The 19,165-nt window shown below is 38.0% G+C and overlaps 1 protein-coding gene across 6 annotated transcripts in view; it reads right to left on the bottom strand.

Annotated features, from left to right (window-relative positions):
* MAMDC2 (MAM domain containing 2) overlaps positions 1-19,165 on the bottom strand; it is a gene marked incomplete at its 5' end in the record, with an annotated part of 436,428 nt that overhangs the window by 374,135 nt on the left and 43,128 nt on the right. The window contains one exon of one of the 6 annotated variants that reach the window (XM_081238324.1): positions 18,250-18,326. The exons of 4 other annotated variants lie outside the window; for them this stretch is intronic. In XM_081238324.1, the coding sequence (XP_081094450.1) occupies positions 18,250-18,272 (23 nt within the window). Of the gene's footprint in view, positions 1-17,002; positions 17,155-18,249; positions 18,327-19,165 lie in introns of those variants that run through there. One more of the 6 variants, XM_081238322.1, reaches the window with a different exon arrangement.

Raw genomic sequence — 19,165 nt, 5'->3', positions numbered from 1 at the left:
GGCGCAGTGGTTGAGAGTCCGCCTGCCGATGCAGGGGACACGGGTTCATGCCCCGGTCCGGGAAGATCCCACATGCCGCGGAGCGGCTGGGCCCGTGAGCCATGGCCGCTGAGCCTGCGCATTCGGAGCCTGTGCTCCGCAACGGGAGAGGCCACAGCAGTGAGAGGCCTGCGTACCGCAAAATAAAATAAAATAAAATTATGTTTAGTTAAGACTCCAGATGGCAGAATATATGAATTTTAAATTTTAGAATTTTTAATATAGTTCACAACTACTCTGTCAGCTATTGTTATTTTCTGATGTAAACCTAAGCCAAATGAGAAGAGAAAGATACCTTTTTCATTAGGTTTTATAATCGTCTGCTATCTAGGACTTTAAGAGAAAATTACCCCAGAGAGTCAGCTATATTTCCTGACACATTAGAAGCATTAAAACCAATAGAATCAAAGACTACAAAGAAATATTTGACAATCCTCTTTAAAAATTTCACAGGCAAATGATTTATATGCCAAGATAGTGCTATTTGGCGGCACATTTATCAAACTGACAAATGAAGACTTTTGGATGTATTTGCAAGAGTCATAAAGAAAATCTTACGTCCTTGGGAGAAATGGTGACATTTCAGACTTATGAAGAGGGACACTGTTTTTCAATGTGTCTCATGCTGTATGCAATTTGTGCATCTACAACTATGAAACCACACAATGTGAAACCTAAACTGCACTCAAAAGAAAAATATTTGATGGAGACAGGTAAGTGAAGTTATTTTCTTCACTCAACACATATTGAATGGCATGTAAATAAGACCCATCATTATTATGAATTTTTTTCATAAGAAACTCTTCAAAAACAGGAAGCCCTATGGAGAATATTGGGAGTAAACAAAAAGAATACAGCATGGGAGCCTGTCTATCTTAACAGTTGAAACGTTAAATAAATGTTGTCAGTATGATTAACTGCCAAACACATGACTTTGAAAACAGCTGGAGGAACATGTATTAAATGGGGTGACACTATAATTGATTATCCCACCTGGGACACTGTAGGAGGGGAATTAGGTACTAGGTACACTGGGAGTGGTGAAACCAGGATTGTCCTGGTCACATCAGGATTGGGACATTCTGTTACCCTATGTTTTGACTACTGGATCTCAATTATCTTAAGATCCTAGGAAACTTCTTATGGTTCCTTTGATCTCTGCTCCAGAAACAGCTTACATTGGCTGGCCATAGACACTCTGGGTTGTGGAACAGTAGGACTAAAAAGAGACAGAGTTTTTAAAGTGTATTATATAACAGTAATTACTGTTATCCAAAGAATACATTGACAGTATATTGGCATGAATGGCATGGAGACCAATTTGGCCCCTGCAAAACAAGAAACAAATGCCTGATTACCTGCATAAACTCCTATCCCTATAGTCTTAATATTACCAGCTTAGATAATTTGAATTAATTACTCTAGAATAACATCAAATGATTATATTATGTGAGCTTAAGGACCATTTTAATGCACATTTCCGTGAATCCATGATCAATGCATCCTGAGTAGATAATACAAGGTTTTGTGGTTTCAAAGCAATTCATTTCATTCACATTAGAAACAAATGAAAAAGCCTTTCTTCATAAATAGTATCTATAGTTAAAACAGTCTTCCATTATGAACATTGCTACACAAATGAGCACTTTTTCCATTTCTTCCTAGAAATCATTCAAAAGCAGCAAAGAAAATGGAAAAATTAAAAGAAAACTAATTTTTAGTGAAGTTATTGTATAATCCCTAGATTACATCATGTGCAAGGGTTACTTTAAGCAGCCAAGATCCCCCTGAAGACAAGTGGAAGAAGCAGAGACAAGAAAGAGGCTATAGGAAGAAATCTCAGTAGTGAGATTGCCGAGAAGTAGGAGCTCTCAGAGCACCAGCCAAACTACATTCCCATAGTTATGCAGATAAACTCTTTCACTGAAAACAATGGAAAATGCTAGAATATATATATATTTACATTTTGACACATTAAAAGTATTTAAGAGCTGAAAATCCAGTAGGAAATTTCCAGGCCAATTTTTGGATGAAAGCCTGTAACCAAAGGGGTAAATAGAATTTTAAAACACCAAATCTGCTGATGCCCTTGGGATATTTGCTAATATTGCACAGGGGCAATGGCTTCAGGGGCTAGAGGGACTAAAGTCTAGCCCTGGAGCTAACCTAGGAGGGAAGTTTTACAAGGAAGTCTTCCATATGTGATAGATATTATGCTTGCCAATACAATTTCTCCTTTTTACTGGGAATATAAGAGGTTAAATTCCCAGCTCCCTTGCATTTAGTGAGGCCATGTGACTAGCTCTGGCCGATAAAATAAAAATGAGCAGAAATGATATGTCATTTCTGGGCTAAGACAGTGAAAGCTCTTATGTAATTCTCAACTCTTTTTTCCCCTGCCAGAGCAACTGATGACTTTCTAGATGGTGGAGCCTCAATCAACCTGAGACCCAGAGTATCTATGTGGAGGAGTGCCTACCCTCCACCAAAAACCTAAAGCAGACTCTGTGTGAGCAGGAAGTAAATCTTTATGTGTTAGGCCACTGAGATTTTTGGAGCTGTTTGTTAACATAGATTAAGCCTAGCCTATTCTAACACAAAAATAAGTACCAGAAGTGGGGTAGGTGCTATTATAGTAAAAATCTAAAATACATGGCACTGGCTACAGACCAGGCAAAGACAATAGGAAGCTGGTATCAGAGGCTGGAGAGGTCAAACATTTGATAGCCTCAGTAGGTTAAGAGTCAAACCAGGTACCTAGTGAGATTGGGAAATAGACTGGAAGACAGTTGTTAGTTCTACATGCAAATAGCTATTGATAATTGTTTTTGCCGAAGTATTTTAAAAAGAGAAAGAGATAAATTCAGGAAATTGTCTAGTTTACAAGAAGATAGAAGGAAATGAGAGATTCCAGAAATTTTGAGCCTTGAAACATTAAAAGGGCCAACAACTTTTAGATCTCAAACAGTAAGAGAGAAAACTGAAAAAGACTTTTTCGAGACAAAGTTCCATTAAAGCTCAGCCTGGCAGCAAAGTTCATCCTATTGTTAGACCCTCCCAGTGAGTTAAGTTGCACTGGAGCAAGCATATGCTTAAGGAGAGAGTCAAAAAAAAATTCCTAGGGTTTCTGATTTCTGTAACTACAATAGTATCAAAGTGACAGTCAAGGTATTACAAGGATAAAAAGTAAAGAAATATAGCAAGTCTGAGGACTTTGTCTAGAAAGAATTGAGAATGAGGTTATCAGCAACTGGAACTAACTGGATTCAAACATGTAAGAAACTTACTAAGCTTTTAAGAATTGTACTTCCAAGTAAGCCAGGGGTGTGCATTTAAAAATCCTTTAACTGTTTAATACTTAAAATAACTTTTGGCCCCCAAACTTCTGGGAACAAAAGGTGAACTGAAAAAGCAAAACAACCCATAGAAGGGCATATTCTACAACATTCATTGCAGGTGTGGTCAAAGAGAATATTGGAAAAGAAAAGATGATACACAGGGCAGAGCCAAGGGCCATAAAGAACAATGGGAAAAGTATGCTGCCAGAAAACAGAATCAGGGTCTAAGCAAAGAACATTTCTGACACCAGTGTAGGACTCCCTAACAATGTCTGTCTGACAGGATTTAAGAAGGACCATAGACAAATGACTGCCCTTTCCATCCTTCCTCTTTTTGAATCGGAGTGCTTATTACAGTTATCTTGTCTCTGTCCCGCCACTTTATATTAGTTATATGGAGACCAAGCAGAAAAATTTTCTGCTTTATAGATTTTTGAACCAAGTAGAGCCACACTAGAATTGGTAGAAAAACAATAGCATAACATATGGAGATCTTGGACTTCTGACCTATGACTAGATAGAATTTGGGTCATTTTCCTTGGGTAAATGGGTAAACATAATTGGTCTGCATGTGGAAAGAGTAAAACCAATATTTGGTGACCTGCCTAAAGAACACAACTTCAAGTGCACATGGAACTTTCCAAAAAATTAAGAAAAAATATTTTAATATGTTTGAAAGATATAATTGGCAATACAATAAAACTAGAAATTCATAACACATTTAAAAAGAGATCCTTCTTCAATCTGGAAATATGTAAGCACTTTATCAAACAACTCTTTAATCAAAGATCAATACAAACAAATTGTTGAATTTCTCAAAAATACCAATAAATAGAAATACCACTTATAAGAATCCATAGGATATAGCTAAAGTAGAACCCAGAGAAAAATTCAAGTTTTAAGTACTTATATCAATAGAAAAGAAACAATGAAAATAAATAAGTGAAACATCTAATTCAAAAACATTAAAAAGCACAAGCCAAAAGAAATCAGAATGATAGAATAATTCAAAATAAAAGCAAAATTAAATAAGTTAAAAACAGAATAAACGAGTAAGTAAGCAAAATAGACAAACTCCTATCTAAAAAATCAAGGAAAAGGGCAGGGGGAGATACAAACAGAATAATATTCCATACATAGGAACATATATTATATGACTCCATTCATATGAAATGTCCAGAATAGGCCAATCTGTAGAGACAGGAAGTAGATTAGTGGTTGTCTAGGGCTCGAGGGCAAAGGGAGGAGGATTTCTTTTAAGGTTAATAAAACTGTTCTAAAATCAATTGTGTTGATGGACGTACAACTCCATGAATATACTAAAAGCCTTTGAATTATACACTTTAAAAGGGTGATAGTATAGAATGTAAACTATATCTTAATAAAAATAGGATATAACCATCAAAAGAAGACAACATTTTAAATCATTAAAGACTACTTTCCATAACTCGATGCAAATATATTTGGAAAACTAGACGGCACACATAACTTTCTAAAAAAAACAATTTACAATTGTTCTTAGTAGAGACAAAAAGTCTAAACACACAATTTCCAAAGAAGAAATAGAGAAGCTGTCAAAGGAAAAAAGAGCTACTGCCTGAAACAGTACTAGGCCCAGATGGTTTTATTGTGGGAGGAAATTTCTTATCTGTGCCTGGACGCCTAGCAGGACATTTGAACTGCCTTGAGCTGCTCACTTGTCAGAGGTACACAGGCACTGGTGGCATCAATAACACCTATAATAAATCACATTACATTCACTATAATCACTTTGACGTAAGTGTAAACCAACCTGAAGTGGTCTTTCCCAACTATTTATATTTATTACAGGATTGTTTTAAAATACCAAAAAATTCCTGTAAGTAAAATGTAATTTATCTAGATGAAATTCTTCTAATTCATACAACACACATACTTATTATTTTAAGGTCTAGGTAGAAGCCCACAGTATCTTAACCTCTAGGAGATTGCCTGCAACGAAAATTTGGTTGCTTTGTTGGCATGCACCCCTACAATGAGAGCAGGTGCCAATGAGCTCTGAAAGCTCAGGATTCTTATACGAGTAGGGAATTCCTTTTCTGTGAAGATCTTTCAGAGACTTTGCTGATCACACCCTTGCTATGAATGGCCACATTCAAACTAGCTAACATATATCTGTTGTCCCTACCATATGACTGTAGGTTTATGGATATGTAACTTGGGCATCATATAGATAGATGGATAAATGCTATTAAGATGCTGTGGCCACCCCAGGAATAGGAGTCACAATTCTTGCAGTCACACACTTGACATCACTAGTTACCAGTCATTGTGCAATCAAAAATGCACACGTATTTTCAAACACTCTGGGGGAAGGAACAGTAATGCCCTCAGTTGAAAACTAACTAATGTGCCATCTTTAGTTCTCCATGTGAATCCTAGGAGCTAGGACAACCTCCTCTAGGAAACTTTTCCTGGTCTAATAGTCTGTGTGCTCCTCTTGGATGTCCCCAGAGCACTCTGCTTACCCCAATCCTAGCGCGTATCACAGTGCATAGTAATTGCCCAGCAAGCCTCCTCAACTCCTGTCTCACAGTAATCTTGACCTCCTAAGGACAGGGAAGATGTCTAGTTCACTGTCAAATCCCAAACCCAGTAGATGCCATTCATAAGAGAACTCTTTATTTAGAAAGAAGAACATTTTTTGTTTTTTTGTTTTTGGGGGGTTTTTTGTTTGTTTTCACTTGTTTGTTTGTTTTCAAAAGCTCATTTAATGCTTCTGGCTCCTGGCTGAGCATCTCAGTGTTTTCCCAAGTGTTTAAAAAATTGTGACAAGTCATTCATACATTTTAATTTCAAAATATTCTTCCTACCACTTTCTATAAAAAGAGGCTAAATTCTTTGCAACAAATAAATGACATTATATTAATTCTTCCATTTGATTGAAACTGGAACAATCTGATTGGGGATCTAACATCTCAACAAAGAAACATATTATAATTTTTCTGCCAAATAATTACCTTTGTTAATGTATCAAAACTTAGTTTGATCAAAATAAAGAAAACACACTGTGTGACTAATAACAATTAAAATGAATTGTATTTCAAAATTAAACATTAGACACAATAATAAAAGACGTGTCTGTCAAAAACAGTAATACAATATTCAAATTTATTCAGAACTTTTTCAAAGCATCACAAAAATATGTTCACCAAATCTCTACACAATATTTCTGTTTTCTGCCTGTTACATCTAAGGTCAATTTTTAAAAACTGCATAGGTAGGGGAGTTTAAAGTTAAAATAATAGCTAATGTAGGAAATCATCAATATATTAAAGGATTATATTTTAAACTTTTGTTATAAAATTGGGTATTTGGAAATTGGAATTCATTCTACATTGTAGTAGCTCTTTATAGGATATAGCAGATATCTATAGGATAGGATGGCATATAGTAGATATCTATAGGATTATCAGCCTAGCTCTCCTTCTTTCTCCTGGATATGTCCATTTTGCCCCATGGCTATTGGAAAGCTGTCATTTTCCACCAAACCTTGCCCAGTCAGATGACCCCAAACAAATACTTGGCCCAAAAATGGACATCTGACCTGGAATTTTTAAATTCAGAACTGAAAATATCTTAAAAACAACTTTTTTTGTTGGATGAAGATGTAAGATATAAATTCCTGAACCACAGCAGCCATGTTTCCTATAGTCTTCAATGATAAGATGAGGCAAACGCAATGAGGAAGAGAGAGAAGAAATGAAGCAAGACCCACATGCACTAGCATCCCTTATGCCTGTTGTTCCTGAGGTCGAGCTGCACCCGTGCCCTCCTTCTTATTCCATGAATATCATGAACTAATTCATTTTCTTGCTTCCCTAGGCTAGTGCAAGCCGAGTATCTGTCAACTGCAATCAAAAGAAGCCTGATCAGTACACACAGAAAATAGTACTGATGGGGTGGCTTCCAAGGCCAACTAAGAGAAGTTTATCTAACAGTGCTAATTCTAGTGCTATTGAAAACCTTGAGCCCTGAGCCTGGGTATCCTGTGTCCATAGACTGAAACTCTCCTTATCAAAATGTCACTAAGCCCCACATTCTTCTTACCTCCTCCCTATATCCTTAACTAGAAAAGGATCATCAGTAAGAGAAAGAAAGCTGATGAAAAAAGCACTTGTGACTATCTGTGAGGAAGACTACAGTAGCATTATGACAAGCCTCTGGTGACTCCTGTTGCCCAGGAGAGAGATGGTCTCAAGGACACGTAGGGAGTTGGCTCAGGCAGAGGTACTTGTATACAGCAATGATCTTTCCTAATCCAAGTGCACCCACATGAGGAAATGCCTGTCCTACAATACTCTGCCTTGCAGAGCAAGGTTTATCTTGCAAGTAAAGCTGTTTTATTTTGGCCACCAGTTAAATTGAGCAAAACCTCACGAAAAGGTCAAGGCACAATTTTATAACCACTGGTTTTCAGAAAACGAATTTGGTTGGCATTTCATTAAAGAGAATAGCATTGAAAGACAAATACAGTCATGACAAAAGGATGTAGAATGTCCTGCATCATCCTGAAAAACAGAAAATAAGGTGTTCCCCCCCGCAAAACTACTACATTCAAAAGCATCTGTGGATATGTGTGTATGTTGAGGAATAAGAATGTAGCACTAGATTAAAAATAACCATGGCATAGGATCTACCGTTATAGAACACAGACAAGAATGAAAGCGTGGTTAAACCAAATGAATGTGAATAGCATCATCCTTTTTACCCAACATAAACTAGCAATTAAAAAGATATTTTAAAAAGACTCATAATAAACCATGAAGAATGACTCAGACTCTGAAAGAGATGAAGTTTTCTGTTTAAATCCTGATCATTTAGAGAATGTTTGCTTCAGGGGAAAAGCTGTAGAAAGTGATATCAAAGTTTTCAAGTAATTTTATTTTATTCTTACTATGAAAATAATACACATTCATTATGGAAAATGTAAAAGTGGCAAAGAGGAAAAAAGAAAATGACAAATAGTCCATAAATCCACCATCCAGTAATAAATATTTTGTGTTACATGGTAAATATCCTTTCAGTGTCTTTTCAATACATACAGACATATATTTTTATCAAAGCAATTCATAGGGGCTTCCCTGGTGGCGCAGTGGTTGAGAGTCTGCCTGCCGATGCAGGGGACACGGGTTCGTGCCCCGGTCTGGGAGGATCCCACATGCCGCGGAGCGGCTGGGCCTGTGAGCCACGGCCACTGAGCCTGCGTGTCCGGAGCCTGTGCTCCGCAACGGGAGAGGCCACAACGGTGAGAGGCCCGCGTACCGCAAAAAAAAAAAAAAAAAAAAAAAGAATTCATAACATGCTGCTTCTTTTTTTACTTACTTAAAGTGAGATTATATTTTCAAATATTAATCTTTGCACTTTTCTTTGCCTAACTCTTTAAAATAACCTTTGTTCTAATAAATCAGAGGCATCTACATTTGCCTTGGGAAGATATAGGACTGTTTTGCCAGGAATATGAAGAAAAATAAAGTGCTGGTGACTAACATCTGACTAACAATAAAATTTTTTTAGTCTTGAGTGAGATGTTTTTCTTGAAACTCAGGACCTGCTAAGAAGTAAAATGTGTGAATTTCTCAAACTTCTATTAACAACAAGATCCAGAAGCTCCCAAACACGGCATAAGTAGGGTGACCCTATCATTTATTTTGTAAAGGAGATCACTTTAAAAAATGAGAGAAGGGCTTTTAAAAAATCTCAGGCCAATGGGAGTAAACTCTACTGGGCAAACCACAGCATATGCACACCCTCTCTGCAGGGCATTTCATGAAAGCTGAATTGAGTGTCAGTGGGCCAGCCACGGGGCCACCATGTTCAGGGATGAGGTGCCCCTACCACAGTGGCTACCACCAGCCTAAGTCAGGGGTCAGGAGAGGATGAGCATGGCTTAAGGATCTATAGTCCTAAGGAGAGCCAAAATGGAAACGAGTCTGAAAGCAGGACCTCAGGTCCTTAACAAACCAAGTGGATTAGTCAAAAGTTCACCAGCAGCAGGCACAGAAGTTGGATAAAGGATAAGATGAACAAGAACAAGGACCCACATGCAGATCTGGGAGCCTCACTCCCCCATCCCCCAAATGTCATATAACTTCAGTCCCTTATGCACACACACACCATTAGGAAAAGGAGAGGGTGGATAAGGTAGGACTCAGAAGAGTGGGCACTGTTCTGAAAGAGACTATTTTAACCCAAAACAAACTGTTTAAACTCAAAGAGACAGAGAAACCCTTCAATTGGCATGTTTGAATTTTTCTCTGGTAACCAACAGTTGAAAAACCATGAGGATCAGTTTTAGAAAACAAATTTTATATATGCATCTGACTTGAATGCAAATTTCTAGTTCTGCTACCGACCACATAGTAAATATATTTCCACGTCTTTGGTCTACTATCACATCATCCTAAATGGTCACAAAGTATTATAATTTACAATGTTTTTTAAAGTATGAGTTAGGAAATTAAGATGTCTCTTTAAAGTGTGAATATCATTTGTCCCTATTTAACTCAAAATTTCCTAAGTACCCGTCAGTCTCTAGTAAGTCATGTACTGCATCTAGGAAGAACATGAGTTTAGCTCCCATTTTTAAATTCTTTACCATTCTAATCAGAAGCCTAATGATTTATACCCCTCTAAATTCACCTATACAGAGGCGACCAAACATGCTTCGATGTCATCCTGTTGTATCAGGGCTGTGCATTTGCAGAAACATGGATGGACCTAGAGATTATCATACCAAGCCAGGTAAGTCAGAAAGAGAAAGACAAATACCATATAATATCTCTTATACGTGGAATCTAAAATATGATGCAAATGAACATTTCTACGAAACAGAAATGGACTCACAGACAGAGTACAGACTTGTGGTTGCCAAGGGAGAGGACACTGGGAGAAGGAAGGATTGGGAGTTTGGGATTAGCAGATGCAAACTATTATACATAGGATGGATAAACAACAAGGTCCTACTGTGTAGCACAGGGAACTATATTCAATATCCTGTAATAAATCATAATGGAAAAGAATTTGAAAAAGAATATATATATATGTATAACTGAGTCATTTTGCTGTACAGCAGAAATTAACACAACATTGTAAATCAACTATACTTCAATAAAATTTTTTTTAAAAAGGATCAGGGCTGTGAAAATCAACTCTGGCTTTATTACAGATTTGCAGTTATCCTGTAGTCCTTACCTCAGGGTCTTCTTAAAGCATAAAAAAGAGGCCCCCAGCCTGCAGTGCCTTTTGTGTTTGTGTGTGTGTCCTTTCTCTCCATTCATTTGTTAATTTCTTTGATAAACATTATTTGAGCACCCACGGTGTTCTTACCCCTTGCCCCAAGGCTTGCTCTTCTCACTTCTATTACTGACCAAAAAAGCTTCTTTAAAGTCTCTTCTCTCTCCTTTCCACATAACCAAACATTTAAAATGGACAAAATAAGAGTTAAAAGCTTTCGATTGAGGGCTTAAGTTGTTAAAGAAGAAGGATGGAGGCTTGCTGGAAGGGGAAGCATGTATGGATTTCAACAGAGGCAGGCTGCAACATGTGGTTACTAAAGGGCTTTCTTATTTTCTTTGCCTTTTTATCCTGAGTGTGCGTTGGAGATGTGAGAAGATGAGATTGCTGGCTAGAGAAGATCTATGTAACTCTATCTTGGTCCTTAGTGGTGTGAAGGACTCTAAATACTTCCAGGTTAGTCCCCGAGAAAACTGCTGATTAAATATAGGACGAACATACAGCAAATTAGAAAATTCATCTCTGTTTTCTAATAAGTATACTAATGATATCCCAGTGCCTTGAAACTGGATTCTCCTCTGAACGTGGAGTACCTTGAATACATATAAACTCCCTGTTCAAAGAGCACAATAGGGTATAAGTCTGAAGAGCATCATAGAAAGCTCTTTAATTTCTTTCTCCAGCCCAAATGATTTTCGGTAAAAATCTTTAAAACTATCAAGTTCCCTACCCCACAATTATCACCGGATTTTAATTTTACTTCCTTTTTTCCCTTTCTTTTTCTGTTTTCTTCCTATAATGCAGACAGGGCGGGGGGAAGACAGTAAAATGCTCAGGCTCTTTAATTTTGGGCTTACGCAAGAGAGAGAAGTTACAAACATATAAAATTAAGCTAAGTCCTTAAGACTCTTAAGTGTCACCATGGAGACCAGAGCATGAACTGTTTCATGGAAACTCGAACGAATTTTTAGGCTCATCACTTTTTTTTTTCAGCATAAAATGATTTTTAATGTTTTTTTTATTGGAGTATAATTGCTTTACAATGGTGTGTTAGTTTCTGCTTTATAACAAAGTGAATCAGTTATACATATACATATGTTCCCATATCTCTTCCCTCTTCCGTCTCCCTCCCTCCCACCCTCCCTATCCCACCCCTCCAGGTGGTCACAAAGCACCGAGCTGATCTCCCTGTGCTATGTGGCTGCTTCCCACTAGCTATCTACCTTACGTTTGGTAGTGTATATATGTCCATGCCTCTCTCTCGCTTTGTCATAGCTTACCCTTTCCCCTCCCCATACCCTCAAGTCCATTCTCTAGTAGGTCTGTGTCTTTATTCCTGTCTTATCCCTAGGTTCTTCATGACATATTTTTTTCTTAAATTCCATATATATGTGTCAGCATACGGTATTTGTCTTTCTCTTTCTGACTTACTTCACTCTGTATGACAGACTCTAGGTCTATCCACCTCATTACAAATAGCTCAATTTTGTTTCTTTTTATGGCTGAGTAATATTCCATTGTGTATATGTGCCAAATCTTCTTTATCCATTCATCCAATGATGGACACTTAGGTTGTTTCCATCTCTGAGCTATTGTAAATAGAGCTGCAATGAACATTTTGGTACATAACTCTTTTTTAATTATGGTTTTCTCAGGGTATATGCCCAGTAGTGGGATTGCTGGGTCATATGGTAGTTCTATTTGTAGTTTTTTAAGGAACCTCCATAGTGTTCTCCATAGTGGCTGTACCAATTCACATTCCCACCAGCAGTGCAAGAGTGTTCCCTTTTCTCCACACCCTCTCCAGCATTTATTGTTCCTAGATTTTTTGATGATGGCCATTCTGACTGGTGTGAGATGATATCTCGTTGTAGTTTTGATTTGCATTTCTCTAATGATTAATGATGTTGAGCATTCTTTCATGTGTTTGTTGGCAGTCTGTATATCTTCTTTGGAGAAATGTCTCTTTAGGTCTTCTTCCCATTTTTGGATTGGATTGTTTGTGTTTTTGTTATTGAGCTGCATGAGCTGCTTGTAAATTTTGGAGATTAATCCTTTGTCAGTTGCTTCATTTGCAAATATTTTCTCCCATTCTGAGGGTTGTCTTTTGGTCTTGTTTATGGTTTCCTTTGCTGTGCAAAAGCTTTGCAGTTTCATTAGGTCCCATTTGTTTATTTTTGTTTTTATTTCCATTTCTCTAGGAGGTGGGTCAAAAAGGATCTTGCTGTGATTTATGTCATAGAGTATTCTGCCTATGTTTTCCTCTAAGAGTTTGATAGTGTCTGGCCTTACATCTAGGTCTTTGATCCATTTTGAGCTTATTTTTGTGTATGGTGTTAGGGAGTGATCTAATGGCTCATCACTTATTAACAGATGTCAGTTTGGCCAAGGAAGAAGAGATGAGAATAAATAAATAAATAAATAAATAAATAAATAAATAAATAAGAACTAGCCTTACACCAGATAATTTATTAAGGGCAAATCTAGTTGTTCTGGTTCTTAGTATTCCATTATTCCAGTAAGTGGGAAAATATCCCAAGAGAAAATTTCCCCTTGACTCATAATTTCTGATGGAAACATCTGATGATATAGTTCCATAAATGCTGTAGGAATGAATAGAGAAAGATAATTTCTAGAAAAGGCCTTTCTCACTCAGAAGCATCAAGGTGTGATGCAGGTAATATGGCTCTCTATCGACCACTCCAGCTAAAAGGAAGACATGGTTCCTAGGCAACCTCTTATCCAATAATGGACCAGAAATACCTCTAACAACCATTCTGGGTATTTCACTTTATCATGTCTATTATACACAACTGTTTTTTAATATGTATAGTGAAGTCAAACAGACTGGTATTACACTCCACATAAAGAGTAACACAGGAATCATCCAAATGTTTACTGTATAAGCAGAGGTACCTCAGAATTTCTCCCAGTTAAATTCTATTTTGCAAACCTAAGGCACAGTCCCTTAGTTGATCAGATACTCAGTTGGGAGGCCACCCAAATGGTGTATTTTAGATAGGAGGCATTCATTGATTAAATAGCCACTAATAAAAGGTTAAAATTGAATAAATTTTTAATATATAACAAGTCAATCGAAAGCAAACAATTATGACCAGAATGCATAAAAACAAAATGGTCAATGACATTTATTCATTTGGAAGTTTATACAATTTGAACTTTATGCAGTTTTCTAGGACAGACCTTGGTGACTGGTTGAATACAGAAGGAAAACAAGGATGCCAGTAGCACAGCCAGCTCAGAGAAATGCAAGTGCTTCTCAAATTTTACAATTGATTCTCATTATTCAAGGTTGTTATGTTCTATAAAGTCACAAACAATTAGCAAATACTGAATCATTGCTCCTAGGGGAAATACAAGATTAGGTTCCTGTGAGCCTCTGGTCACACTTTCAACAACCAATTAATACATGACCCGGTTTTATGTGTGCTTCTGTTTAAAGACATCTTGTTTAATATACCTTGTTGTCTCACTAACACTGAATTCACAGCCAACAGCACTGTACCTCATGTCTCAACGAAGCTTATGTAATGCACATATTTTCTCCATAAGGCACATCACAGCCTTCTTGCACTTAGGAACACTAGACAGCACTTCAGCACTATGTTTGGGGGCCATCTGAACAATGACGTCACCAACAAAAAGTACAAAAATGCAAAAAACATGGCACTAAATAGACCATGAAAAGAATACTTGTTTACAGTAAGAGGAGCTGAAACAAGAAGGCAGAGTGTCTGACATCAACTGAGAATATGTGTGTGGGATGATTCAAATTTTTTGCCTCTCTGCACATGTCCATAAATGACTATGAAAGTGCTGCAAATATTGATGTGGGTTCCATATAAATTTTTGCAAGTAGATGAATTTGCAAATACAGAATTTACAGATAATGAGATCAACTGTTATTTACCAACTATAGAGAACTCTTTCTATTTCCCTATGATGCTGCTTCTTACTATTACATTGTACTTGCCTGTTCTCTTTTGTATACCTATGGAACTCCTATTCTTCCTTCTAAATCTTGCTCAGAAAACCATATACACACTAACCTCCCCCTCCTGCTATTTTTGCCTCTTATACTCATCTCTATTTTGCAAAAATCAAATTATACTGAATTTACTGACATTATTCTTTACTGGCCTATGAAATTAGTTGAGGTCAGTGACCATGTCCTAATACATGTATATAACCTTTACTGTGCTTACTATGTGCCAGGCTATATGTCAGAAGATACTTCACATACAATACCTTGTTTTGTCTTACAAGAATCCTATCACCCCCATTTTACAGTTGCAGAAACAGAGGCCTAGAACAGTCATGTCACTTGTTATATCACAAGCTGCAGAGTTGGTATTCAAACCTAAAGCTCAAGCTTTTAACCATTATGTTATCCTAAATCAATATTAGTTACCATATATTATTGACTGCTTACTATGTGCAAGGCATGGTATTAAATGCTTTATACAAATTATCTCACTGAATCCACTTTATCCATCTCTGTGGCTCCAACACACAGCAAAGTGCATGACACAAAAATGTTTGTTGGGTTGAATTTATTTCTTCCTGCCCCCAAACCTTTCTAAAACCAACAGCATGAGAACTCTCTACATTTCCGGCAGTGGCCAGAATGACTTTCAGTGTTACACCACCCTTCTCTCCTACCAAGTTCCTCATCTCCTTCTCATCTATATTCTTCTGTGGTTTTGTTATTGATGTCTATGATGTCCACAAGGCAACTTTTCAAAGGAAAGGTAGTACAGAAGGGAGCAGAAGCACTGTCCACTTGAAAAATGTCTTTCTCTTTAACAGTAATTTCTGGCAGTGATTTATATTATGACCTAAATCCTTATGGAGTAACAAAATCATGAAAGAGCTGCGTTTTGCTTGAGGGCTGTGAGGTAAGCCTTGTATAAGGTTAAAGGAGGATTTTCTGCTTCCCAATGTAGATTTTTTATTCTAAATTAATATAACCTCTCACAGTGAGCTCAATATAGGCAGAGAGTTGGTTTTAGGGATGAGAAGTAAAAAGAAGAGAGCTCATGGGAAAGTGAGTAGGCTGTAGAAAGTTTGCAAGACAGAAACAACAGGATTCACATATTATACATTACATGAATGAATGGGATCAAGGAGGACTTAGCCTTAGGGCTAGAGTCAAAATCATTCATCTTCTTTCAAAGGTGAAAGTATAAAGAAGACAAGATTTGAGATTTCATTTCAAATCTTCCTCTTTCCCAGAATATTCCAAATAGTCCAAACACAATTACTGTCAACAGTACAGCCAGGAAAATTGACCCAAAGGATAGAATTCTAAATACCCTAAAAGGCCCCGCTGTTCTGCCAATTAAATGTCATGGTTTCACTATGTCACTGTAATATTTAATAAACAGGAGAATCTCTAAGTGAATTCCAAACCCAAAGCCTAATGCGGAGGAAGTAAATAAGATGTTTCCTGAAGCCAGGAAAGAACCTGAAATTACCACAGAAAGAAGGAGCAGACTCATCTTAAGGAGTAGCGAGTGTTCAGCTCCAGTACATTCATAGTTGTCAGAAAGAATAAAATCCTCTGTTGCCAAGCCTTTCAGATTTTCAAGAGAAGACACAATCCTAGATTTCCATGTGAAATCTCCTGGTTTTAAATGTGGGCAATTAATTTAAAAGAAAAATGTAAACACAGTGCATGTCAAATAATCTATGTCTGTTGGTTTACCCAGTGAGGGATGCCAGTCTGCCGTCTCTGGCCAGAATAGTCCTAGTGGCCTAGGGAATATTTTAAGGACCTCTTTCAAATCATTCATTGTGCCTCACTGCCCTCAAGCAACGGCAGTCCTGGAGGCCATCCTCTGAGCAGACATCTCCTCCTCCTGTGCCCTTGGTCTCCTAACAGACCCAGCCTTTTGTAAGTAAGCACTTGTCTCAGAACATGATTTCCAGCCTCTGCAGACACCCTCCACCTACACTCTCTGTGTGGGCGATCTATGACCTCTGGCAGACAGGGTCTGGCTGCAGCAGGTCTCTGTGTGTGCTAGGGAGCTGCTCTTGGAGGGCTTTCCTATCTCGTCCTCCCTGCCCCTACTCTCACTCTGACCCTCTCCATCTCTCCTTTGAAGATGTTTCCCTTTCCTTTCTCTTTCTTCTCTCCCAGTTCTCTCTCTTGTATGACCTTTTTCTTTCTTTCTCTGCTTTTCTTTTCCTCTTTTCTCATTCTTTTCTGTTTATTTTATCCTCTCCACCCTTGTCCTCTCTCTCGTACTCTCCTTTCCTCTCCTCCCCCATCCCTTCCCTTCTTCTCCCTCTCCCAGCACCTAGGAACTGCAAGAGAGCTCGCTCACCAGGAATACACCAGCACTGGCTTCGAGTATTTCTTGTGATGGGAGCGGAGGGTTAGGGAGCCCTTGCGCTCCATCAAGTCCATGGGTCCGAGTTCAAACCAGTGTTGCCTACCACTACACCAACCCTGGCAGGAGCTGTCACAGCTCCCCATGGCTGCCCTCCTGTTACAGATCTCAGAGGATTTCTCTCTGCACCTATCCTGCTGCCTGTGCCGACACAGCCCAAGATTCGGCGTCTCTCATCTCCTAAGCAACTTGGGGCGGGGTCAGTGTAAAGGGCGGGGCCAGTAGAAAGATGGATCTCTCAAGCCTAAAAGCCCTGGTTTCCTAGACAGTGTACGCAGATACGGCTTAAAAAGAAACTACACTTCCCAGAATGCAATGAGGGGAGCAAGCGGGCTACATAGAGGTTGAGAGGGACAACTGCATCCTGGGATCTGTAGTTTCGCTCTCCTAACAGTCTACTCGTCAGAGTGGGCGGAGTTAAGGGGGAGCGCTGAGTCAGTTAAGGAGGACTAAGTGGACCTGAGCCCGGAGCTAGTCTATTCGGGCTGTCCTTGGGGAAGTCTCTTTTTACCATTCATCATCTGTTGCCACCACACCTTCTGCTTACAAGTTATGTAACTTTGACGAAAAGGGAGCAAGAGAACACCCCTCAAACCATAAAATATGTCTTTTCTATACAGCTTTTCTAAATCAGAAAGAGGAGCAGAATTGTTTAGCAAATCAGCTAAAAAGTTTGAGGATGAAAAAGGCTTGGCTGGTTCCAGTTTCAGCTGTTCTCAACCTTTCTGAGCATGAATTTCTTCCTCTGAAAAACGAGGGAGGGAATGGGATCGTGGAGGGGGCTGAGAAGGACACAAGAATCAGAGGTCCCTTCAGGCTGTAATGGCTGAAAGACTCAACCTCTAGGTACAGTTTAGGGCTCTGGGGCATTCACATTTAATATGTTATGACAATACAAACTCATCACATTATTGTTTTGTAAGTTATATGCAAGAAGGAGATTTCAAAAAGATTATCTACAGCATTGCCGTCAGGAAATCTGGTGCTTATTCCACTTTTGAGTTTCCAAGAAAAGAATATTTAGCACATCAGAATTCTCCTCCCCAACCTCAGCTGAGCACCTTAAGGGCATTAATGAACTTAATCATGGCCATCCCTCGGACCTGGCATAGCGCTTAGTATATACATACCATATATACATACCATCAGTGGACTAATGAATGAATATTATGTTTGATTACCTTAGATTTATCTGGGCTTCCATAAATTACAAAAGTTTCTTACTTTAAGAAGGCCACATTACACAACAAATTCAAACCTAAAAACACAAATTAAGAGATATTTCACATTACAAATAGATTTTCTAGTTCACAAAAGATTTATTATGGCAGTCCTATAAATAGTGAAGTGCTCTTCTGGATCAGATTTCAGAAATTTGATTACACACAACTACTAAGTGCTTTTTTGTGGCCTGTGGTACCCAGTGTGGGCACCTGTGGTATGCTTAGGCCCCTAATTTACTGACAGCTACAGTTAAGCCATGTTTTTTAGAACCAAATAAATAGTCCACTGTCACCAGCTTAGTGCTAGTAGAGCGCTGACAGCTATTTTAGCCCTTTTCTTCTTGAAAGAATGAAAAGAAAAATAGAAATTAAAAGGGTAAACAAGATCCAAGTTAAGCTCAATTCTGTCCAATCAAAGCATACACACTGCTGTCACTCCAAAATTATTACCACCATACTATCTTTCGGTTTATTTTATTTTATTTAAGCTTAAAGTGTATTTATTTTACTTATGCTTTAAGTGATAGCAACATAATATATGTGAAACCAAGATGTCAGGTCTCTGTAGCCAATCTGACTCAGAGCCAAGCCCTTTCTCTGGTGCTGCTGAGATTTAAAAGCTCTTTAGCACACCAAGTAGCAATATAGTATGAAAACAAACAAAACACACATAATTTGTTATTTTAGAGTTCCTTAAGCCAAGCTGACAGCCTTTTGAAGTCTAAGAAAATGCTTTTTTCCTCTTTATATCAGCTCTTTCCTCTTTCCTCTTTCCTCTTTATATCAGCTTTATAAACTTTATTGTCTTCTGTGTCTACTAAATACTTTTCAACATCCTCGAGTTGAGATGTAGGAAATTAACTCTCTGATACCC

The sequence above is a fragment of the Mesoplodon bidens genome (genome assembly GCF_964165515.1).
Source record: "Mesoplodon bidens genome assembly, chromosome: 6".
NCBI classification, from domain to species: domain Eukaryota; kingdom Metazoa; phylum Chordata; class Mammalia; order Artiodactyla; family Ziphiidae; genus Mesoplodon; species Mesoplodon bidens.
This window is presented reverse-complemented; position numbering and strand designations above follow the sequence as displayed.